Source organism: Amphibalanus amphitrite, unplaced genomic scaffold (assembly GCF_019059575.1).
Source record: "Amphibalanus amphitrite isolate SeventyFive unplaced genomic scaffold, NRLGWU_Aamphi_draft 001095F_arrow, whole genome shotgun sequence".
Taxonomy (NCBI): Eukaryota; Metazoa; Arthropoda; class Thecostraca; order Balanomorpha; family Balanidae; genus Amphibalanus; species Amphibalanus amphitrite.
Genome location: NW_024882589.1, coordinates 52,394 through 76,792, shown reverse-complemented (window position 1 = coordinate 76,792; position 24,399 = coordinate 52,394). Strand labels below are relative to the sequence as shown.

Here is a 24,399-nt window from a genome sequence, read left to right as displayed (position 1 = left end):
CGATTCAGCTCGTAGCCCACTGGTTTCGTGTGTCTTGGTTGGCTAAGATACTTCATTATCCTCTGTGTCCAGCCTTGGGCGGACTTTGCCTTGGGGCGGACCCGTCCTGTATCCCCCTGTATCCTCTGTGTCTCCGGACGGACCCGCGGTGCCGGGTCCGCGTTGCGTCCGTTGGTCCAGGGCGGAGGGCGGGTCCGTCCTGTATCCCCCTGTATCCGCTGTGTCTCCGGGCGGACCCGGGTTCGCGCTGCGTCCGTTGGTCCAGGGCGGAGGGCGGGCCGGCGCCGCGTCGTGTCGCCGCTGTCCTCCCACGCCGCTCCGTATTCGGGAGGAGCACGGCAGCGGCCACCCGAGCGGCCGCCGACCGACTCCAACCTAGCGGCGGGGAGGGGGGAGGGGGGTCACCGTCTGAGACAAACGGGGCACTGTCTGGAACAGACGGGTCACTGGGAGAGGTACTGTCTGAGACAGACGGGTCATGAGCAGGGTCACGGTCAGAGGAATAGACGGGTCTCGTGACGGACAGATGGGTCACGGTATAGGAGAAGGTATGTCACGACCTGAAATCCCTCCCATTTAATCCCGTCTGAATCCCTCTGTCCCGTGGGCTGATCCGGCTGATCCGGGGTCAGCTGACCACGCCCCTGGGCGGTGATTGGGCGGCTGATCCCGGTGTGGATCACGGTCTGATCCTGGCGGCTCTCTCTCCGCGGCTGAGTCCGTGATCCCGGGTCAGGGAGGGGTCACGATGGGCTGATCGGCCTCACGAAGCTGCGGGAGTGGCCCGGTTAGAGCTGGCACACCGAAAGCCGACTCCGGATAGCGTGACTGGAGACGGCAGACGTCGTCTTAGGAGGTTTAGCGGCTAGGGAATGATCCGTGTCGTTACTGGTTATTTATATTTATTATATTGTAAAATATTTCGATAACGCGATATTAAATTTGTATTTTGTATAGCCATGATATCCTTGCAAGATTGTTCTACCACCACACCGCTGCTTTTCTACATCTCTTCAGGTAACTAATGGCGAGTGTTGTTTTTATCTACGCCACCCTCATCCTCTCTCTCCTCTGCGCTCTCTCCCTCCGTGCCCAGTCGTCGTTTCGGCGGGCCACCTCTCTCTATCCCAGGATGCGGCTCTGCCGATCGGAGCCGCGCACCAATAATGCACCGATCGGCGGGTCAGAGGTCACCCCCCCCCCCCCGGCGGGGCGGGGCGGGGCGGCGCTCAGCGGCCGCTCATGCAGTCGGTAATGGCGGGCCGGCGGTGAGTTATGGCCCGCTGGCCGCCGGGTCTATCCTAGTTCCCACGAGACGCGGCCGCCCTGCACGACCGCCGCCGGGCGCCGTGCACTGCACGATGTGCACGATCGGAACGTGAGGTGTGCTGTGTGCATGCGGCGTGCACGGCGCGGCGCTATTGATGAGTGTCTGATTGGCGGCGATCGGGAGGTTGATGAGGGGGTGCAGTCGAGATCAGGGTGTAGCCGGGCGTATGGGAGGAGCGGGCCGCAGCGGGGGTCATGGGAAAACGGCCGACCTGGCGGATATAGTCGTCTGCGTGATATAGGATAGCGGATAACTCCAGGGGGTTTTGATTCCACCTGGGTATTACAGAATGCGTATTGCACAGATATACTGAGTAATGCCCAGAAGCTGTGATTTGACTGTCCTGACTGCAAGGATAGTGGATTTTTAACATTCCGTTTTATGGCTTGTGGTTTCTGTTGGGTTTTACGTAAGCTTGAGCTGTTTCAAGAAGTGATACGATTTTATTACTTGTGATACGCTACCCTGATAACCTTTATGTTCAGATTATTCTGCTGACAATATTTCAGATCTGCTGTAACCGTGTGTTTCTGCCCGACTGATCTATATGTAGTTCGGCCGTCTAATCTGACCAGTACCTGTAAGCCGGCCAGCTAATCCGCGCTGCGCTGTTCACGCTATTGGAGTAGCGTGGGGACGCGCTGAGTCGCGGTTTTCTCTCGCGTGTCGCCAATATGTCTCGGACATGTGCTCGGCGTGTCTCCGACAATGGAATGTGTCACATCTGCTCTGTCCAGACGGCGGACCAGCGGCAGAAACTGCGGGCATGCCTCTGCACGCGGCCAGAGCCGGGGACATGAGTGCTTCTCTGCAGCAACATTGTGTCGTGACATGTCGCCTATAACCGCGCCACAAACGTATCAAACGCGCTGCGCGTGTCGGCGCGGGGCGACATCAGATATGTCGGATCGCGCCCGTCGGGCGGGCGAGATGTCTGCGAGAGTGAGAGGACTGTCACGATCTGGGCGCGGCCTGGTGACAACCGGGCCGTGAAGGGCAGATTCTAACATCCGACATACATATGGGATCTTCTTTTCATTGCGAAGCATTTGTACGTCATCGGTCATTTTTCTGTGGTACCTTTCTTGCACACTTTCTCTTAGTCAGGTGTTCTGGTCTGAGATCGATCTTTGTGGAAGTCGGTGGTTTCGAGTTTCGACACTGTTTAGATTTGGGGCTCTGATCAGTCTTTGTGTTAAACCTCTTTCCACAAGCCGCTTGTTTCCAAAGTTCCGCTGTGCTGGTATCTGGAGCTCGTTATCTCTGATTTCGGAGTGGTTTGGTGCGAAGACCACTCGGTCATGACGCTTTCTACAGCTCGGGCAGCTCTCTGTGAAAAGGTCCGTGTGAACTCGTCTCTCCACCGTGTGAAGCGATTACACCAGTGTCGCATGCTCGGTGATTTCTATCGCAGATGCTGGGAATTCATTTAACGTGATTAGCCAAGTCGGGCCGTTTTATCTCGGACGAAACTGTTTCCAAATAGCGCGGCCGGTTAAAGGCGAGATTTTTACCGAGAGCAGCGGACTGGAGAGCTTAGGGGATCAAACTCGAAGACGATAAGATCTTGGTTCGGACAACGGGACCCGTCTGCAGTGCTGCTCTTGTCGAGGGGTGCGTCACGGTCACCGGTGCACCTCGGAGCGTCTGCCACAGGAAATTCCCCTCATCGCTCGCACTGTCCGCTCCGTTTTATCGTTGTCGACACTCACGCGTTTGCGCGATCAAGATTCCTCGCTGGCGGCCGTGAATCACAACCCAGTCATTTCTAACGGAAAACCAAAGTTGAATTCGTTGCGGTGATCTGGTGGGCCAATAGAAATCGTTCGGCGTTTCGAACGCGCTGGCTGCGCCGTGCCGATAACCCACTCGACTTTCCCAGGGCCGGCCGGCTGGGTCGGGGTCGCGGGGGTCACAGCCGATCATCCCGCGCCGGCCCGGGTCGCCGGCCCAGGTCACCGGGGTCATGGGGTCAGCATCGTGTTGCCCGCCGCGCCGCGTTCGGCCATACGGGCGCCGGATCAAACTGGTGCGCGCGGGTCTCGGGGCGTAGATCTGAGGCCTGGCCATTGCCTGTAGTTTTAGCGATATATCTTGACTTGCGCAGTGCGCACATTAGCGGCTTTATCATAACTAGCTTTTGCCTTTTGCATTTTCAAAGCCGAAGCTGAAATTCATCAACGAAGATATTGTCATGCTCTATATAATATTAACGATGTTTTATATTAGGCTGCTAAAAGCAAGAGCTTAAAGATAGGTACTAATTGCCACCTCATAATAGTAGTCGTTTCCTAACGCCTGCTCTAAGCCTTTACGCACGTGTGGCCTTGGTCCACGCGTTTGACCGGTTCAGCCATTCCTGAGCTCTCCTCACCCCAGCCGGCCGTCTGGTCTGCGTCTCCCCTCCCTTCCTCTCCTCTTCTCTCCTCAGTCCCCTGTTCTCCCTCCATGCGCGCCCTTCCTCCCTCACAGAATAATGAGCCCAAAGCCGGTATTTAGACAAAGCCAGACAGAAACGGTTCGCCGTTTGACATATCGACGCCACGTGGCAACCTTTCGCGGCAGACGCACCGCAGAAACGCGACAAATGCGACGCACACGCGGCGAGAACGTAGCTGAAACGCCACAAATGTCGCAGCTGGAGATTTACGGCGTACTGGTGAAGATGCTTCAGGAGGCAGTTTTTCTGTGCCTGCGCCGGTCGGCACTGAAAGAGGGTTCATCGGAGAATGCTATAATGGCTTCATTACAACTTGTGGCGCCCCGCGCTGAACGAGTCAGTGTTCTGAGGGGGAGGGGAGGGAGGGGGGAGTCCGGACATCCGCCGCCAGGTCGACAATGACGTCATCGGCGACCGCAGCCGGAACCCCCGCTCCCGCCGCCGCCCCCGCCCCGCTCCGCCGGATCCGCTGTTGTCAGAATGTTGGCCCAGCTGTCAACTGATGAAACTGGGGTCCCCCGGCCGGGGCGGCCGCGGGAGCTGTCCCACTTCTACCGCCGCCGCTGCTGCTACCGCCGCCGCCGCCGCCGCCGCCGCCGCCGTCACCTGGCCCTCCGACGTCATCCTGCGTCATCCGGCACGCGCCGACAGCGGACAAAAAGGCGACGCGGACGACGATGAGAGGGTGTTGTCGGTTTTTGGGCGGCTAAAAGCCGGGGTTTGTCCCCTGAAATAACTGCTCGTATGTCATCGGCTCGCAGCTCGGGCGGAGCGGCGCTTCTCCGGGGAACTGGAGACGGCTGCTTCCGACTTGTCAGGGCAGATTCCGCGGAAACGGGCGGCGAGGAAAAATGACAAAAAGCCGAGAGCATATTTTGGGCCCGGTGGAGGGAGTTAAATGAGCAAACTGTGGCGATCCTAACCATCGCTCATTCGGTTCAGTGCTTCGTCTGAAGTGAGTTTTACAACCCTCGTCCCTCGAGTTCATTGTTGCTACCGGTGCCTCTGGTTCTTATTGCCAGAAGCCCAGAAGTAAATTGATGTTGTTAGCTTTGACTGTTATTCTCTCTTATCGCTGCGTAGATTTCCGTGATACGTCCCCAGATAGTGTGAAGTGTTAATGGCACTTTGGACAGAGTTGGGAGTTCTTGCGTGCCGGCGTCTCGTCACCTAGCTGCTGCTGAGTGTTCCATGAGAGTGGGAACACACACGACAACCCCAGTTAGTTGAAACTTCTTGTCGACCAGGACTATCTGATCCGTCAACTTTTACGACTCTGTTCTGGACTTCCCATTCATTAGCTGTCGCTTAGCGGACTGATTTTGTGATAATGACCACTTAACGTCTCGCCCATTAGCACGGTTATGTACGTTAAATACCCTATGATGAGGCTAGCTGTCTTGTAGAGAAGAATAGAGTCCTAGAAAGCCCAGACGTATCAATTTGAGTCCCTATCATAAGCGATATGAAGGGGTCGCATAAGTGTTAATTTTTCTTTCTGTCGCTTTTCTACGACACATTGAGGGCAATGGTTCATTTTTAATTATTTGTAGCAAATATTGCCGGTTAACTTGAGACAAAATAACAACTGCTGTTTTTATCGTAAATGCTCCATTGTACTACGTTCTTAGAGCGCTTACATGCATTCTCATTTATTTATTTCACCGCTGTTGAATGCTATGAGCATGACTTGTGTCTGACGAATGCCGATAAGGAGAAACATTCTGTTCTGGGGATTTCTCTCGGAAACCACAGAAATCCCCGCCGCCGCCCAGTGCTCCGACGGGGCAGAGGCGGCGTTTTAGTTCTGACGAATTCAGAGTGTTCCATCCGCTGGCTGACGTAACAGCCTATCAGTGGCAGACATTCAGACGCTTCAGACCAGACAGACAAACGGACGGGCCTACCGGCTACAGGTCAGACAGATGGGCGAGCCTACTGCGGGACGACGGCGCGGCGGACGCTTTGGGATAGCTGGAGCGGGGGGAGAGAGGGGGCGCGAAGAGAAGAGGACCGGAGAGGGGAGCGCGCCGGTCTGAGGGGAGCCGAGGGGGCGGGGCGCGCGGCCACGCCCCCTCTCGTCTGCGCCTGACAGACAGCTGCAGAGCTGCGTCTGTCAGTCCCGGGGGACGCAGCTGCCGCCGGGCGGGGCTCCCCTCTTTCCCCCTCTCCCTCTCCCCTCTGCCCGACTGCAGCAGACGTATGAACACGCCAGGCCAGACGTCCGCTCCAAATGTCTGTTGTGTCAGTTGGAGAGCTATAACCCCGCCGGTCGAGGGCTGAATGATTTCTGAAGACGGCTCTTCACTCGTGCTGGGAGAGCCTCAATATTCGCCGGGCCGAGTAGCTTCGCTGGAGTGATTTGCGGCCCGGGCGCAGCGGACGGATGTGATGGTTCTTTACAGAGCCCGAAATCCGATAACTCTGAGGGTCCAGTGATCCGGTGGATGCGGTAGAGTGTGGATGGGAAGCTCGCCAGGGTTGAACGCTCTGAGCCACGCCGCTGCGTGTGCCATCAGTACCTCGGTACGTGCGCGAACGGGTTGAAAGCTGACCCGGTTTTCATCCCTTTGATCTGACACTGACACGGAATATAAATGAAAGCTGCAGTATGGCACACCCGCGGAGCTTCAGCCCTTCAAAGGGGCCGGCTAAAAACGTGAGCTCGAATAACAAAGCGAGAACAGACGTCCTGAGAGCTTGAAGCTGCTTATTCCGAGTCATATCACGGCGAAGCTCATGAGCCTGTATAACATATGGAATCGGATATAGCTGTCCAAAGCGCTGGATTTGTGGCATTTCGGCGACATCACAGCCCGCGATCCCCAGGAGGGCAGCTGGGCTCAGCAGAGCAGCTGAGCTGGTCAGTGGTCAGCTCGCGCGCGGGGGCGGTTGGCGCGCGCGCGACCAGTCGGCTCGCGCGCTCTGTGTGGCGCGCCGGCCGGTGGGAGCAACCGTTCGCATGGCTCCCACGCTCGACCGGTGCCCGGTGAACGATGAACCAGTGTTGCTGCGATCGTAACGGGCCGCCAGCGGCGCCGCCAGGCCGCCGGGTCGGCCGTGACACGCCGCGGGCTCGGGTACGGGGTTCGCCCTCGGGGACTGAAAGAGGGAAAGGGTGCGGAGAATTTGTGGGAGATGCCTCGGAGGAGAGTTTGCTCACGGACCGCCCTGGGCTGCGGCCTGGGCGCGCCCCTGCGCTTTCATCGCCGGTGGTTTCCAGGTTTCCACGGTTTTGGAGTATGTGGCCCAGTTTACATGGCGCGTGGGAGTCGGCGCGAGCGGCGCGTGCGACGCACGGGCGACGCCAGGAGCGCTGACGGGGAGGCCGGGGCGCGGTCAGAGACGGCGCCAGGCCGGGTCAGGCCGGTCAGTGCAGGCCGGGGGCGGCGGTCACCATCGGTGACGTCATGTCTGCTGCTGCCATGACGTCAATGCCAATCGGTTTTGGTGCTCCAATTGTTGAGCCGATGCCCTGCTCCAGGTCACCCGCCGAGTCTTTGAGCCTCTACTGAATGCGACTTGCACCGTTAAAACTGAACGGCAGACCAAACAGTGCACTGCGACTGCATTAGGTCGGAGCAGACAAAAAGCCAATGCCCAAAACGACCTCTTCGCCGGCTGCTCGGGGCTTTCCGAGGTCGAATTGGCTCCAGTGGGCTGCAGGGCTGGGCCGCCCGACCGGTGCTCGTTCTCCTTCATTGAGGATCCATTGTGCGCTGGGTTGGCGCGCTGCTCTATTTGCATACGCCATTGTGCGGCGGGGCGGCAACATTTAGCGCACGCAGAGTTGACGGCAGACGCCCTCCTCCCGACCGGCTTTTTGTAGCGCCTAGCGGGTCACGGGGCAGCTCTGCCGGGCATGGAGCTGCTGAATAGCTGATCGTGATTGCACTGCGCCGTTAGGAGCGGGTTTGTCCCATCCATGGAGTGTGACACGATTTCTGGAATAGTTGCGCCGAGTTTGGCCAACTGGTACGCAGCGGCGGCCTCCTGAGGGTCGTCTGCTGACTGATAGAGTGGTGACCAGGCGCCGACAGAGCCCAAAAAGGCAAAACGGCGTCAGTGGCGCCTGAGGCCGCATTCATGACATGTTATACATGCCCATGACATCCCGGCACATTGGTCTAAGTCGCACTCTGCTCGAAGCCCGGCAGAGTGACCTACGGCGCCCTTCGCTGCCACCTTTTCACCCTCTCCCCCTCCCCCCCCCGGGGCGCGGCGCGCCGCATCACGCCGCAGCCCGCCCACCGCGCCAGCTTTGTCGTCACGCCCGCTAGCATGAAATAGGCCAATTATTGGCCGCCGAACGCGCGCTCCGACCAATGAATGCTTAATCACGACGGACAATATGCCCTGCCGGCGACTGCCACCCCTTGGATCTGACCTCTGGGTGACCTGCCGTGACCCCGGCGGCTCGGGTGACCTCGAGGGGGGCGCGGTGACCTTTGGTGACCTCGCGGGGGCGCGGTGACCTCCGGTGCCCCCCGCGCCGGTTGCGGGCCCCGGTGGATGGGGTGATCTGGGGCGCCGAGAGGGAAGCGGGACCGGTGAAAGGGCCGACCTCTGCGCGGATAGAGATCAGTATCATCACGGCGTCAGAGGCCATGCCGCGGCCCGGTCTCGCAACGGACTCTCACAGCCTGGAATCGCGGGCGGGCGGGGCGGCGTGCCTTCACTGAACCACTGTCCTGCGCGTGTTCTCAGAGCGGCGGATATGAGCTCCCGGCAGACGGAGTAGATCAGATCAGATCAGGCCGCCGCTCCCAGTCGCTCTCAGTTACACTGCCTGGAATACGGCCTCAAACCGCCCTATTTACGGCCGCTATATTACCAGACTGACCGCCGCGTGGACAGCGCGGTGGCTGTGGGTGGGGGGGGGGGGGGGGGGTGCTGGAATGCCCGCTCCAGTCACCGCCGCTACTGCCGGGGGAAGCCCGTCTCGGAAACCCAATCGGAAGTGGCTGAGACGAGCATTCTGAACGGGTGATTCACGGGGTCGAACCTTCAACTGGCATAGTGGTTGGAGATGTCCTTTGTCCTACTTTGGAAGGCTGCCGTGGGAATTAGGAGACTCGTGGTGACTCACTATGAATTTTGAATGAAAGGTGTTGAGCATAAGGCTGATGTCGAGCGAAGGTAATTCAAGCCCCAGCGAAGCAGTTCGCCCCCCCCCCCCCCGGCGGTAGACCTCTGTAGAGGCCGGCGCGGTGCGGCTCAAAGCGCCCGCGACCACCGGCGGCGTCTGCGGCGGCCGAGCGCGCCGCGTTGGCCGCCGGCGGCGGCACGCGCCAGCTGCCGCGTCAGGTGGCAGTCACGGTGCGCCGCGCTCGTCGGCAGGTGCGCCGGCACGCGCCGGATGCGTCTCCGCGGCTGACCGGGCGCCGCGGGGGTCAGCTCCGCGCAGCCGGCCGCCCGGCATCCGGCCCCCCCCCCCCGCCCCACCCCGCCGCAGGGGGGGGGTCACGGAGCAGCGCGCGCCCGCCCGCGCCCCGCCGAAATTGGCGCCGAACAGGAAGCGGAGGCCGGTGGCGCTCGTAATGACGGGGGTGACCGGGGTCGTTGGGGAGCTTTGATATGACCAGACAGCTCAACGAATTAACGCTATTTCCTTTTATTTGAAACTATCATTCGCTCGGATGGCCTCTGCCCAGTGTCGGTTATTCCAGCGCGTCCGTCGCGTGTGTTGACTGTGAGGCCGTATACCCGTAGGACCGAGCTGGCGGCGGACCCTCCGACCTGGTCCTCTGCCTCCTCCCTCTCCCCCCGTCCCTATCCCCCTCTCCCCGGGGCGTGCCCCCGTCACGGTCCCCGCTCGGTCGACGGACTGTGCTGCTCTGATTGGCACCGCCTGAACGAGCAGTGACGCCGTGAACAACCGGTCTGTTCGACCCTCTCCCCCGCACGCAACTCTCGGTCAAATGACGTCACTGTGAGATATGACGTCAGACCGGCGGCGAGTTTTAAAGCACAGCTGCAGTTGAAGGCAGCTGATGCTAAGTGATTCCATAAAATTCACCGAGTCAGTCATGTCAAGATGTGGTTGATGTCAGCTGATTTACAAGATCGCTGGTATGTTTGACGTCGTGTTCGTTCAGTGTCGGGGATTTTCTGGCAGATGTGTGATGCCTGCTGCACTGTCAGACAGCAGACAGGGCGCTGTCAGACAGCAGACAGGCGTGACAGACGGGAACAGCGCGGTTGACGGCGGGTCCCAGGCGCGGTCATCCTCCAGAACCCTCCGCCTATATTGCAGCTTTCTCGAGAGAGCGTCAGTTGCTGGAGTCGATCGGCACGCTCTCGCCCGTTCTAGCTCTGAGTCAGACAAGACTGATTCTTCCGTATTGGAGACCGATTCACCGCCAGTAGCTGCAGTGTCGAGCTGGGGCGTCTCAGTGGACTGCTTCATCACGCCGTTGGGAATTGCCCGTCGATGTCACTGGCGACGAGCGACGACCCTCGGGTGGTTTACGTTCTCGTTGTCTGGTGATGAGTTGGTCCGAGTGACCGCCGCTGAGCCGTCCGATGGTACTTCCCTTACTGTTGCTGCCCGCTGGAGGACCGGAGGGGGAGGGGGAGGGAGGGCAGACAGCTGCTCCAGGAACCGTCCGGTTACCACAGCGCGGCTTTGTCGCTCGGCTGGGTACGCCGCCTCGGGTAGTCAATTTTCCGGTGCGTTGGACGGCGCAGGATGGACGGGCACGTGCCCGCTCCCATCCCTCTCTCCGCTCCCGTGCTCTCTCTCTCTCTCTCTCTCTCTCTCTCTCTCTCTCTCTCTCTCTCTCTCTCTCTCTCTCTCTCTCTCTCTCTCTCTCTCTCTCTCTCTCTCTCTCTCTCTCTCTCTCAGTCTGCTCGAGTCGGGAGTTCTGGAGCCAGGACACATGACTCGACTCTGAGTCACAGAGGAAGTAACCGACTTTTGTCGAAACCACGTCCGGGATTCATGCTGGAACCTGTGACGCTGCGATGAGTAACCGGCCGCATGTGATAAAAGTTTCCATCATTCGACCATAACAGTGGGAGGCGATGCACGAACGAGCATGGCACTGATTGTTGCTACATTTTGACTTTACGACGAATTCGTCCGCCGATTGCAATCAGCGGAGGGCTGGTGCACGGGGTGTTTTTATGGAAGCCTGCACCAATGCTCGATAGTGTTCTGGTCCATACAAAGTGCCCAGTCATTCGATGTCGGTGATATGCCGCGGCATGCGCTGGACGTGTTATGCGCAGAGGTAGACTCGGGCTGGGCTCACATACCAGTTCCAGGGGGAGGGAGGGGAGGGGAGAGGATCTCTACGGGGCGCTGACAGGCCAGGATCAACTGCCGCAAAAACCGAACGCTTTCTTCATTCCTGGCCTTCCTTTGCATAATCAGCAATTACTTAGAGCAGTTGTGATCATTGGTCATTGCTCAATATGGTTTAGAGGGCGAGGGCGTCATTTGTTGATAAAATATTACACAGTGTAAGCGTGGAAGTTATTGGAACAATAAGACTATTTGTAGCTAACCCAAGCTTTTCACGTTCGACTAAAGCGATATCACATTAAAGCGCATTGAATTTCCATCTCGATACGGTGGATCCACCGCCGGGTCCTGACCACGTGACCCACCCGGTGGTGACCTCGCCGGGTCACGTGACAGAGCTGCGACCACCGGCGGCGTTGTTTTTGTGATCGGCTGCTTTCGAGCGGCGTTGATCCCTATTCAGCGACTGCGCTCGACCGAGCGGACAAAAACCACAGAGAATGCCGCCTGTGCCGGGCAGGTCGGCCGGTCAGGGCTCGCTGCGCTGACCCGCGCGACCCCGCCGTACGGCCGCTCTCGCCGGGGGGGGGGGGCGGGAGGCCCTTATGGGTGCGCTGGCCTGCTCCTGGGTTACGTGATTGTCGTCAAAAAGCAATATATTCTTACCTTGATTTCATTTCGCCTTGTTTTAACGTCTTTTATAACGTTTTTAACGGCATCTTCGTGAGCCATTACAATTTACAATATTTTTTTATAAGATTTTGGTATTGTTTAGTGGATATGATCTTTGTTTACGGACGAACGTTTCCTGTAAAATTCCTTTGCAATGACCGTTGTTAGTTCAACGTCCTGGCGCCAATCCGGTCACAATGAGACGATACGAATCGAGCACGACACCAAACTGAGATCAGACTGGATTGTGGCAACCATCGTGACCAAACCAACCATAAAACAACATCGGCGATATTTTGGTAACATTGATGAGCCTATTCTCAGAAGCATCTTCCGTCGAATCGCTCATAAACTCCTTATTCATGTTCGGAAGCTTTTCGGCTCAGGCGTCACCGCCCTGCGCTAAGCCCGTGGCGTGTTCGGTGGCTTTTGATGACGCCTGCTCCGCTGTCGTCGCCGGTGTGGAGTCCATTGTTGGCACTGAACTCCCACCACTGTGCGGGCTCTCTGTGGTCCTTTGATCGGCCTTTGTCCGTCGCCGAGGGCCGTATCTGTCCGGTGATCTGGGCCCGCGCGGCTCGGACCCACCGACTGGTAATGCAGCGCCGGGCCTGCCTCAATTTTATCAGTCGGGCCCGGTTCGGCCGCCGCCGCATTCCGGCATACCTATACCTACCCGCGCGGCGCCGCGCTGTGTAACCCGTCCGCGCAGCGACTGTGTGAAATATGCGCCGGCGCGCTGGGAGAGATCGTGGGTGCCTGTGTTGGGGATCGTGCATTGCAGTATTCTTTGTTGCAATGAGACGTTAATGAGCGTTTGCAAAACAGAACGGGGTGGTAAATAGTCTCATGTTTTACAAACAGTCACATGACCCGTGAAAAACTGCGCCAATAAGACACGTGATAATTGTATGGAACGAACCACTAACGATCATCCCCCTCCATAAAAGACGGGCGAAATAAAACATCGTTGAGCTCAGGAATCGAACCCGTGCCCCTCCGATGACTGACGGCGCGCGTCCTGCGTTCACAGCTGGGTTTCTTCATCTACTACACGGTGACGGGGGCGGAGGACGTGGCCGAGCACGGCGGCGTGCCTACGTCCGTGTCGCCGGTGCCGATCGACTCTGTGCTGCTGTACCGGCCCGACCGGCGCTGGCAACTCTGGCGCTTCTTCACCTATATGGTGCTACACGCCAGGTGGGTGTAAACGCTGATATACGGTGTAAACACCAATATACGGTGTAAACGATGCGAGATGGTGTAAACGCACCTCTGCGGGACTTGTGGACAATACACGGGATGTTGGTGTAGCATAGTTCGCATTTGGACAACGCGGTTATTTGTCGTAATTCAAAGGCGAACGTTGACTTATTGTCAGCCCTCGCTGCCTGGGCTATCCATCGCAGCAGGATAAATGTGCACAGACGAACCAGGAACCAGCTCGGCCACTGACCACTGACCACCGGCTAATGACCACAACGTGACCGACCTTGACGTAAATACCGCGCACGTCCCCGGATTTGAACCGCCAACCTCAATTTTTAGCTGTAAAACCGCCGCGGGCCATGGCCATAAATCACTAGAAACCGTCCGTACCGTCTTTCTGAGACGTCTGGTGACCACTTTAGAGACGTCCCGGACAAGTGAGCGCCAAATGGAGCATGATGTACGACTTTGGGGGGGGAGGGGTGGCGCGTGGGAGGACTGCGCGGGAGAAATTCAGCGCAGGTGTTCTGTCGATCGTGGACGGTGGACGGCCGCGGTCCGACCGCGCGGAGCTGTGCGGAACTGTGCGGAACTGAGCGGATTACGGGGCTGAGCGGCGTGCGGTGTCAGCTTCGGAGAGAAGCGCTGCTCGGCATGGCTGCTGAGTGCTGCCGAGTGGCGACCTGTCCGGGTTTATCGACATGAGCTGCCGGGACAGGACAGGACTGAAAACTCCGGACGACAAACTGCGCTGGGCCAGAGAGTATAACTGCTTTTGGGAGGCTTCAATATAGAGCTTTTTTGACATTTTGGCATGGTGAAGCTCTGACACAAAATGCCGCTTTCTCATTCTCAACACGAAGCTCACCAGTCTGCGAGTGCGCTGCCTGAGCGCCAGTAGGCTCATAAATCTGTCGTCCCGTCTGTTATTCAGAAATGTCACTATCTCACGCCATGACGGCATGACTTTTCGCCGTCGTCCCCGCGGTTGCCTCCGCAATTGTCCCCGCGGTTGCCTCAGCGATTGTCTCGGCAGCTCGGCGCGCCGCGCTCGCCACACTCGACCACAGCGGCGCCGCAATTGTCGCTGTCCGCGCGGACATTGTGGCGTGCCCTCGCTGTCCGCAAGTGTCCGCAAATGTCACCGGTCGACCCGTGGAACGCGGCGCGAATGGAAAAACTCGCGGACAGGGTCGCGGTGGGGGGGGGGCGTGGGAGCGGGGAGGGATGGTGATCTACGCCGCCGCTCGGCACACCGCGGCACGATTCAGTGTGCATCTTCGCCCCCCCCCCCCCCTCTGCCCCCTCGGTGCGGCTCCGGTGTGTTGTGCGCCCAAACAGGGGCATTGTACGGCTGCAATCCCTGCACCGTGCACGTCGGCCTTGCCGCCGCCGCGGCTGCCTTGCAATGTCGGCCTGCAGTGCAGCGCTGCCGGAACGCCGTGTCGCCCGCGATGAGACGATCGGATCGGCGGCGGCCGGGGCCGAGACTGTTCACTGTTCAGGGTGGGGGGTCGAATGGTCGGATGGTCGACGGATGGTCGATGGTCGACGCCGGTGGTCGATAGCCGATTGATTTGTGTGGTCGATGTGTCGAACCCGGAAGAACTGTCCGCTGGTTAGATGATACGGTGATTGGAGAAGCAATCTTGGCGGTCAGGACATCTCTGATCAAAACTGGTGATACATCGGAACGCTATGAGGAAAATCTAACAGCTAAATGCCACCCCTACCTCGACACTCGATGCATCAATCACAGTTGGCTCTGTCGCCGCCCACATGTCCGTTTCATTTCATCGGCAGTCCGCCCCGCCACCGTGCGCCAATCACTTCATTGACGGCGAAATATTGCGGCGAGCTGACCCTTCCTGGGCGAGCGGGTGGGAACCTGGCCCCCGCCCCCGCCCCCGTCCCCGCCCCTGCCCCCGCCCTACTGCATTCTTGGGTAGGCGTCGACGCCTACCCAAGAGCGCAGCCGATCGGCTGCGCGCAGCAACCTGTCTCGGGGGACGGATTTGGGAGGGGAGGGGAGGGGCGGGGTGGAGCGCGACAGGATACGGCGGGCAGGTCAGGTCAGAAGGGACAGAACAGGATAGAGATTGAGAGGAGACGCCGCCTCTCTCTCTCTCTCTCTCTCTCTCTCTCTCTCTCTCTCTCTCTCTCTCTCTCTCTCTCTCTCTCTCTCTCTCTCCGATCGTGCCGGACAGCGGCGACATCAGCTCAGCTCTGGCGATCACTAACGGCGGATTAGGACGCCACCAAGGCTCATTATCCCATCTCTCAGGCCGGCGCCGGCGCCCCTGTCGATTGCCGTCTCTTTTCACACAGTTTCCCGGCTCGGGTAAATGCCAGTGGGGATTGTATGCGCGGTCGGGCCAACTGGCCGCGCTCTAATCCGTCCCCAGGATGGGCGGACACGAAAATATCGACAGCGCAGGTGACTGAGGCATTTCTGACGCGCCGCAGTTTCCTAATTGATCCGCGCTAATCTGACAGGCCCAGAAGGACTCACGGAGGGAAACGGGCCCGTGGGAGGTGCTATTGTGAACAGAGCGCGACCCAGAGATACGGGCCTTTTGAGGGATGATTGGCTTTACGGGCGCTTTTTATGGGTTTTGTGAGGGGATGTTGGTTTTGGTAATCCGTTAATTGGTAACGTAGTATTCGAGGGAAGGCGTCGTGCGCTTGGCATCTCCTCAATCGCTGGCCTTTCCATTTTTAATCGCGCTTACCACCGTGTCATAGATAATGCTATTTCGCGTATTTGCTACGTCACTTATTAGTGCTTACTTGTGGTTGTGTGTGATTGGCTCAGTTCGTATTTTGCACAGTGTATATAAATAGTATTTTGTAGCTCGAGTTCATCTGGAGCATCTCGTCTCGCAGTGCTGACGTCCTCCTCTCCTTCCGCAGCTGGTGGCACCTGATCTTCAACCTGCTGGTGCAGCTGGTGGTCGGCCTGCCGCTGGAGATGGTCCACGGCTCCTGCCGCGTGCTGACAGTCTACATGGCCGGCGTCCTGGCGGGCAGTCTGGGAACCTCTGTTTGCGACGCCGGCCGCCAGGTGTACCTGGTCGGCGCCTCCGGGGGAGTGTACGCCTTGCTGGCCGCTCATATCGCCAATGTGCTCCTGGTGAGTAAGGATTGATTTTGTTCATCTTTTGAAAACATTTCTGGAACCATACATTCAGCGTTTTACTCTCAATCGTACTCAAGATCACACGTAGCTCAGTACTGAACACCAAGATCTCTAATGGCCTCGAGCTTTGAAGAACGAAGTAGATTTCCCCTTTACTTCTTCGTTTGTTCTTACAAGCTTCAGTGGAACACGGAATGTTTTCGTCGTTATCCAAAGCATTTCTGGTGCGCTTGTAATGCTCACATTCTGATCCGACACTAGCGCCACCTAGTCTGAATGCTTCTCTTGCGTGACACTAACGCCACCTGTGCTCCGTTTCCAGAACTACCACAACATGGAGTTCGGCATCTTCCGCCTTCTGATCGTGTTTCTGATCGCGAGCTTTGACGTCGGTTTCGCCATCTACCACCGTTTCTCGCCGCTGCCGGCTGTGGAGCCGGCGGTCAGCTATGTGGCCCACCTGGCGGGCGCCGCGGCCGGCCTCACCCTGGGCCTGGTGGTGCTGAAAAACTTCCAGCAGAAGCTGCACGAGCAGCTGGTCTGGTGGCTGGCGCTGGGCACCTACCTGGCCTGCACCATGTTCGCCGTCATCTTCAACATCATGCACACGCCGCTGGATGAGCGGATCGTGTGAGGGGGCGTGGGGAGGGGCGGGGAGGGGAGTCGCTGTGATATGTGTATCGGCACTGGACGGGGGAGGGGAGGGGAGGGGCGACCAAGTCAGATCGGTTGTGATGTAAGGTGGCGAGCGCCGCGGAGGGAGGGGAGGGTGCGTCAGGTTCGTCCCGGCCGCCCCAGGTGCGCCAGAATCGGCAATATCTGAGCCGTGCCCATGTACCAAAGAGGAAACATTTGGGTCTGTGTTATTGTGTAGTAGACAATCCTTTAGGCACATTTCTGTATCGGTGTGAGCCCGGCGCGAGTGCTGAGGTGTGACGAGGAACAGGCGTGAATCTGTGTGACCGTTCAGTGTTCCGTGACGTCACGTTTATACGTGTGACGTCACTCTGCCGTCATACCGTCCACGACCCATTCCCGGCGCCGGCAGTGCAGTTCCCCAGGCGGCCGCCAGGGGCGCTGCCTGTCGCGCCCGCTGCATTTACGCCTCGGGCCGATAACTCGTGCGAGAGGTGGCGTCACCTATTCAGTGACGTCACCGTGTTTATGTATAACGTCATCTGCCAGTGCCCGTCCGCGTTGTTCCGTTTATTAACATTTTTGGTGGAGTTCTGCGCTCGCGCAATAGTTCCATCGCTTCCGTCTTGGAGGCCTTTTCTAGTCAGCACGAGGGCCCTGCGCAGAGGCTAGTCGCTCTTACTCAACCAATAAGCCTTACAGCGTCCGCCTCTGCGCGGGGTCCGGGTGTGCACACTGTATACCGGGCGCGACTGTATACTCGGTGTGTTGGGGGGGGGGGGGGCGGCCGCGGCCCCGCCGGGACCAGCTGACATATCGGGGCGGCGCGGGTCCCCCAGTGACGTCAGATGACGTCACTGGGGGCACGGCGGCCCGCGCACCTTCCAATGAGCGCGTGTACTAAGTGTGTGTTGATACTGATAATATATAGTGGATGCACTTATCAGGGCGTTTGGTGGAAACGACCAAGTAAAACTGGAGTAGTTAGTACCGGATTTAACAATCCATCACCGCAGACCGAAAGTACACATCAGGCTGTATTAGAACGGTTTTAGCTCACATTGGATAGCAATACATCACAAAATCCCATGTGCGATACGAATAAGCTCAGCGCCAGCAGAGCTACCATGATGCCCATTGCCCGGCAAAGCTCCCACGGAGCACCGAAACGCGCACACATCATCAGGGGCACAGAAACATAAACAGGGCGCGCTCCTCACCCAGAAATGTCTGTAAATGTCGTCAGAAATGGCCGGCATATGTGCACCCGGGTCACGGCACCAAAGCAAGGAATAACTGGTGTAAACAGCTTGTACACAGACAAATGTCGACATATTCCGCGACGGCTGGGGCAGACCGCGTGCCGTGCGGCGAACATGAACAAATACAGCACTTCACTTACACTACCTCGCAATGGCCCCGCGTGGGCTCAGATACTGTAACTGTTGAAACAAAGCGCAATACACAATATTTCCAGATTCTCCATGCTAGAACGAGTTGTGGCAGCAGATCTTGACCAATGTTTTAAGGTACTCCTGTAGCTAGCCTAAAGATAACAAGATTTGGAACAATGTGGATTAAAGGAAAAATTCCGATGGGCGAAGGAGATAGAGGCTAATTGTCAGCATCCAAAGAGGATAAACGTTGATATCTAGCAAACATCAATTCGAAGAAACACTGGTGTAATTCGCAACGTAACTGACGCTCGTTTCGATGCTCCCTGAACTTGCAGGCATAGTCCAACCAGACAGAAAAGAGTAAGCTATCGCGAACAAGGAGTTTTGTCAGGCATGTAATCCCAAGCGCAATTTACACCCCAGCTCGTGTGCAATGATCAAACAAAGAGACTCGGTACACATTTTCAAACTGCGGCTCCGAAACGTGACATAAAGTTTCAGAATGTGAATGAAACGTGGCATCCGTTTCAACTTGGCAGTACTAGAGCGAGAAAGTTAGTGCACTGATCTCACGCCAATTTCGTCTACAAAAGCAGACGCTGATCGAATAGAAAATGATCAGACTGCGGGCACGTCATGTGTTCAGTTGCACGCACCGCGGCCAAAATGAATCGTCTGAAGCAGTATTGAAAACAATGCGTATCTTGCACAGGTAACACAGCCAAAACGAAGCTCACGGCTCCAAGGCTAAGAATTCAAACTTATCAACGATTACCTCCTCCCAAAATAAGTCTTTAAGCCTAGTCCTAGAACAAATAATATTGAGAAACTTCCGATGGCTCCATACATCGACCAATATACGCTGTGTAAATCACGATAAACTGGTTCTGGACTACTCACCACAAGTCAGGTAAAGCAGTCTTTAGCCACAGGTCTCGAAGTCTGTTGCGTCCTCTCGTGAGACACCAGTCCTCTCACAGATCTCTCTCCTCACTGGCACGGTCACTGGTTCTCACTATTCACTGAAGTAATCACTAATCACCTTTCCCCGAGGCGTATCTCGCCTTTCCGCGCGCTCACCCCTCGCTGTCACAAAGAGTCTCCGGCAGCGGCCTCCCCTCCTCAGTCAGTTGCGCCAGCACAGTAGTCCCCGGGGGTCCCTCCAGCACCGGCTCCTCACTGACAGCCACACCCATAGCCCGCGCGTTCCGAGCCTCCCTAATGTGCCGCTCCGGCCGGTCCGCGTGGATCTTCATATGCGTCTTCAGGTGGTGCGACTGTCGAAACCCGCGCTGGCAGACGGTACACACGTACGGCTTCTCGCCAGAGTGGATCTTGGAGTGGTGGAACAGCTGGGTGCGCGTAGAGAAGCGCTTGCCGCACGTCTCGCAGGCGAACGGCCGCTCGCCGGTGTGGGTGCGGGAGTGGATCTGTAAGGTGACTTTGAGCGCGAATCCCTTCCCGCAGGTATCACACAGGAAGCGGCGACCGTCGGTGTGCGTTTTGACGTGTTTGGCCAGCGCCTTGTCGTCGATGAAGCCTTGGCCGCAGGTCTCGCACTTTGCCGGCCGCTGGTCGCCGTGCAGCAGCCGGTGGCGGCTCAGCCACATCTTGGTCTTGATGGTCTTCCCACAGATGTCGCAGATGTATCCCGGCTCGCCGGAGCGGTCGGCCCGACACTCGTGCTCCTCCAGCTGCGAGGCTTCCATGAAGGAACGCTTGCAGGCCTTGCAGCGGAAGGGTCTGGGCCGGCGGCCCGGCCCGCGGCCGGCCGGCCTGCCCTCCCGGTCGTGGGCTTTGAGGTGGTACTCGAGTATCCGCCGCTGGGGGAACTTCCAGCGACACCGCGGGCAGGGAAACTGACGCGCCTGCTCGTGGGCGTCCACGCTGTGTCGTACCAACGCGTCCAGCCGTGAGTAGGCGCGCTCACACACCTCGCAGGACAGCTGCGGGCGGTTCGAGTGGGTGCGCGCGTGTCGAGACAGGTTCCGCGCCGAGGCAAACCGCTGGCCGCACTCGGAGCACTCGTGGCTGTCGCCGTCACCCCCGCTGCCGCCGCCGTCACTGGGATCATCCTCTTCAGTGCCATCCTCCGCTCCGTCTTCGTAAGCCTCTTCCTCATCTGCGTGGTCATCACCTTCTTCAACTGCTTCAGCCTCCGTTTCGACTGTCACCTTTTCACCGTTGGTAGCGTTGCTGGGTTTCTCAGCGGCGAGTCGCCCTTCCCTGTCAGCAGTTTTCTGCACTGCTACGGCTGGGGGCGGTGCAGACACGTCTCCGCTCTCCTCCTCCACAAACACTACCTCTTCCTCTTCAGGTTCCTCAGACGGCTCCCGCCCCCGCCTCAGCCCGGCGTTCCGGGTCCGGGCGGCCGGCGGAGTGGCCTCCGGCGGCCGCCGCTGCGCCTCGCCGGTACAGATGTGCCGCTCCAGCTGGCACTGCTGCGCAAACGCGTCGTAACACCCCGTGCACCGGTAGAAGCCCGTGCGCGGGTGCGGCGCGAAGTGTTCGCGCAGCTCGCGCGCTCGGAACCGCTCGCCGCAGCTGCCGCAGCGGGTCGGCTCGCGGCCTCTCCGCTGGGGCAGGAGGCGGGTCGGAGTGGCCGGACTGGCGGCGGTCTGTGCAGCCCTCCGGCGGGTGGCCGGGGCGCCGTCCTGCCGCGCGGCGCGGTGCCGCCGCTCGTGGCGCGCCCGGTCCAGCGGGGCGGCCAGCAGCCGGCCGCAGCGGGAGCACGGCTCGGCCGGCGCGCCGCCGTGCTCGCGGCAGTGGACCGCCAGCGAGATCCGGTCGCTGAACCGGGTCCGACAGGCGTCACAGTCGAACGGCAGCGGCGGCGGCGCCGCGGCGGCCGCGGCCGGCGGCGCCGACCGCCTGCCGGCCGCCTCAGCGCCGGCGGCGGGCAGTGAGGAGATCACCGACACGCGGGAGGCCCGGGAGACGCCGCCGCCGCGGCCCCTGCGCGGCCACTTCTCCGTGACGAGCCGCTGGACCGGCTGGACCTCCTGCGGCACCCTCCTCGGGGCGACTCCGGACGCCTTCCGGCGAGCCGAGCCGGTCGGAGTCACCACCGCCGTGACGTCACAGACGGCCGGGGACTCAGAGGCGGCCGACTCGCCCGCCGGCCGCATCCAGGCCACCGAGTCAGACACCAGAACATGGACTGTTCGGCCGGCGGCGGCGGCGTCCGGGGCCGGCGGGGCGCCGTCAGACGCCTCAGTGGTGTCCATCGGCTGCGGAGCCGCCTCTGTTTGCTCATGCTCTAACAGCTGCTGCTGCGATGTCTTACTCTCCTGTTCTGACAGCAGCTCCTGTTGTTCCTGCTTCACGTCCTCTTCCTCTGGCGGCGGAGGCGGAGGAGTCAATGGTGATGCCACTGGCGGTGATGGCGATGCTGATGGAAGGTCACCACCCTCAAGGCCTGCACTGGTCATCTCTGCTGACTTCCGATCTGTCATCACTTGGTCACAGTGAGCCACTGTTGTGACGCCATCACACTCTGATACTTCCACTGTGTCAGGATCTGGCTTAATCAGCTCAACCACCACTGTATTCTCGGCCTCCAGGGTTCCCAACCCTACACACTCAGCTTCTGCAGGGCTCTCTTCTGACTGAACCTCAACCACGGCCATGGGCTCCACTCTGACGGCTGGGTCACCATTGGTGGCACTGGGACTGCTGGCAGTAGCGTCCAGGGTGGCCATGATTAATGATCAATAGGAAAAGAAAGTAGAAGCAGTAAGTGAGATATGAGCAGGAAGTCAGCATTCACAGCTCATCATTACTTCCAGTCCAGGCAGAACATTGAGAAGATCAGTTTTATCTGGACGCAGCAAAAAGTCTGAAACAAATTGTCAGCTCTGTCAATAAAGTATACTCAAGGTTGATATGAATTATTAAACGTTAGGGTCGGAAACACGGAGGTCCCCAAGCGTTTTCGTTTTAATTATATGAATCCAATTAGTATCACAACATGCTATAATCCAACTATCTAACATTCCCTGCCAGTAAAATGCAACAGCTTACCATTTAAAGCTGGCAAAATTGACCCCAAAACACCACATACCTCACCCCTCGCAACCGACGCTGACGCCATGCTGGTTACGGCGGATGAACACAATTTATAAACAATCAAGGCTGCAAAAATATCAGATGCGTTTCGCGTGCACAATTTTTTATCGCAGCCAGAAATGACAAACAATACCAAGGTTCTCAAATTGTTATGTCTAAAGCGCGGACAACTTTAAATTTGAGAAAAGCGATTATTACTCGATGAAATTCAAAGAGGTGTCCTAACCTAACCTAACCTAACCTAACCTAACCTAACCTAACCTACTGATTTTTGCCTACCGAGCTTAGAAACCTAACCTAACCTACTGATTTTGCCTACCAGGCATAAAGAAACCTAACCTAACCTAACCTAACCTAACCTACTGATTCTTGCCTACCGGGAATCCTAACCTAACCTAACCTAACCTAACCTAACCTAACCTAACCTACTGATTTTTGCCTACCAGGCATTAAGAAACCTAACCTAACCTAACCTAACCTAACCTAACCTACTGATTCTTGCCTACCGGGAATCCTAACCTAACCTAACCTAACCTAACCTAACCTAACCTAACCTACTGATTTTTGCCTACCAGGCATTAAGAAACCTAACCTAACCTAACCTAACCTAACCTAACCTACTGATTCTTGCCTACCGGGAATCCTAACCTAACCTAACCTAACCTAACCTAACCTACTGATTTTTGCCTACCGGATAAGGAAATAGTTACTTGCAGGAATAGATTGCAGGCAATAGTAAATCAAATATTTTCAGGTTAAGTGGTCATGCATCAGGCTTCAGGCCTTCGGCCTGAAGCCAGATACATAACCATTTAACCTAAAAATATTTGATTTACTATTGCCTGTAATCTCTCCTAAGGCATTGCCTTCGGCACTGCACTGCTTCGCCACGAGTTGGCCACAGACGAAAACATGTACAGTACAGGCGAAGAAATGTTGGACGAAGAATGAAAATATGTACAGACAAAAAAATGCACGGACCAAAAAACGAAAATAAAGAAAATGCACGAACGAAAATATTTACGAACGAAACATTTCTGAAGACTTTTTCAGAAAAGTCGCTATCATTCGTCGACAGATCTGGCGCATCTCGTGAGGCGCTTTACCGAAAAAGAAAATTACCGAATTCTCTTCTATTAAAAATTAAAAATACAGAACCGTAATTCCAAAATTATTTGTGTATATCTATCACTTTTTCATAAAAATAGTTCCCCCCCCCCCCCCACCCAAAACCCCGGTTTCCCACAGTTCCCCTAGTGTGTTGGGTTTTATGAAGATACTACATTTCTGCGTAATGGTATTTAACAACAATTGACAAATGTTGACAACAGACCGTCGTGCGGCTCCACCGAGATCGTGGTAAGAATACGATTAGTTAGCTTTTGGTCTTAAAATTATCGATCAGATAACTGGAAACCACATTATTCTTACTAAACATGAGTTTCTCTATAGAATGATGTCTATATTATAGGGATTAACTAATTTTGAAGCGGGGACCTCCATGTGTACCGCCAACGTTACAACAAAAAAACATTTAGAACTCAAAAAAGGGTAAAATAAAATGCATGTTAAATGTCAAATAAGAAAAGCAGACCGCATATATCCGTGTTGCATTATCAGACCCATCAATCGTCCGCAAAAGCAAGGCCGTATATGTATAGGCAAAAGGATAGCTATGAACAACAGCACAGTGGTTTTACAATGCACAAAATGATAAAAATTTATCTTTGCATGTGTTACCTACGCTGTATGCAAGGCTGCTGTATGTAGTCACCTTATGACCTTACCATGGATGAAGTATTCCTGGATAGGACACTCCCTATTCCCCAACACTAGCGCCGGCGACCAAGCGGCCGCCCTGGTGGCGGAGCTCCGAAACATCGGCGGCGAGTGCGCCGGCGGCCGCCGCACCGGCTTGCGTGCTAAAAACGCGGTAATGGAGGGCGAAATTAGCGAACTTTAGCTCATAAGACACCATTTCAGACACTTTAAACATAATTTTTAGTCCTTTCTCATAATTATTATGGCTCCATTTAGTCACTATCGCATACGGAATCATTACCTGATGCCCATAAACTGAGCCGGTATTCTTGATTTGCCGATGCAATTTATCATCAAATATCATCGTTCCTCGGCAGTCAAACAAGTTCTTATTGATGATTTAATACAATATCAACTTATTTTCATGATATCGCATAAAACTTAACTTTATTCCAACATTGGCTCTTCGGCTGTAATCACGAACCCTCATTTGTCAGC

The 24,399-nt window shown here is 56.9% G+C and overlaps 2 protein-coding genes across 4 annotated transcripts in view; one reads left to right on the top strand and one right to left on the bottom strand.

Annotated features, from left to right (window-relative positions):
• The window catches only part of LOC122370072 (protein rhomboid-like), a 34,298-nt gene extending 16,683 nt beyond the window's left edge, over positions 1 to 17,615 (top strand). For all 3 annotated transcript variants that reach the window (XM_043345334.1, XM_043345335.1, XM_043345333.1), the window contains exons 4-6: positions 12,725 to 12,891; positions 15,814 to 16,033; positions 16,362 to 17,615. In XM_043345334.1, the coding sequence (XP_043201269.1) occupies positions 12,725 to 12,891; positions 15,814 to 16,033; positions 16,362 to 16,673 (699 nt within the window). In that variant the 3' untranslated portion in view covers positions 16,674 to 17,615. The remainder of the gene's footprint in view (positions 1 to 12,724; positions 12,892 to 15,813; positions 16,034 to 16,361) is intronic.
• A 988-nt stretch (positions 17,616 to 18,603) lies between these two features.
• On the bottom strand, positions 18,604 to 21,904 carry LOC122370080 (zinc finger protein 316-like). The gene has a single exon (XM_043345343.1). It carries the CDS (start codon positions 21,771 to 21,773, stop codon positions 19,149 to 19,151), a length of 2,625 nt encoding a protein of 874 aa, XP_043201278.1. The 5' UTR covers positions 21,774 to 21,904; the 3' UTR covers positions 18,604 to 19,148.
• Between the last annotated feature and the right edge of the window lie 2,495 nt (positions 21,905 to 24,399).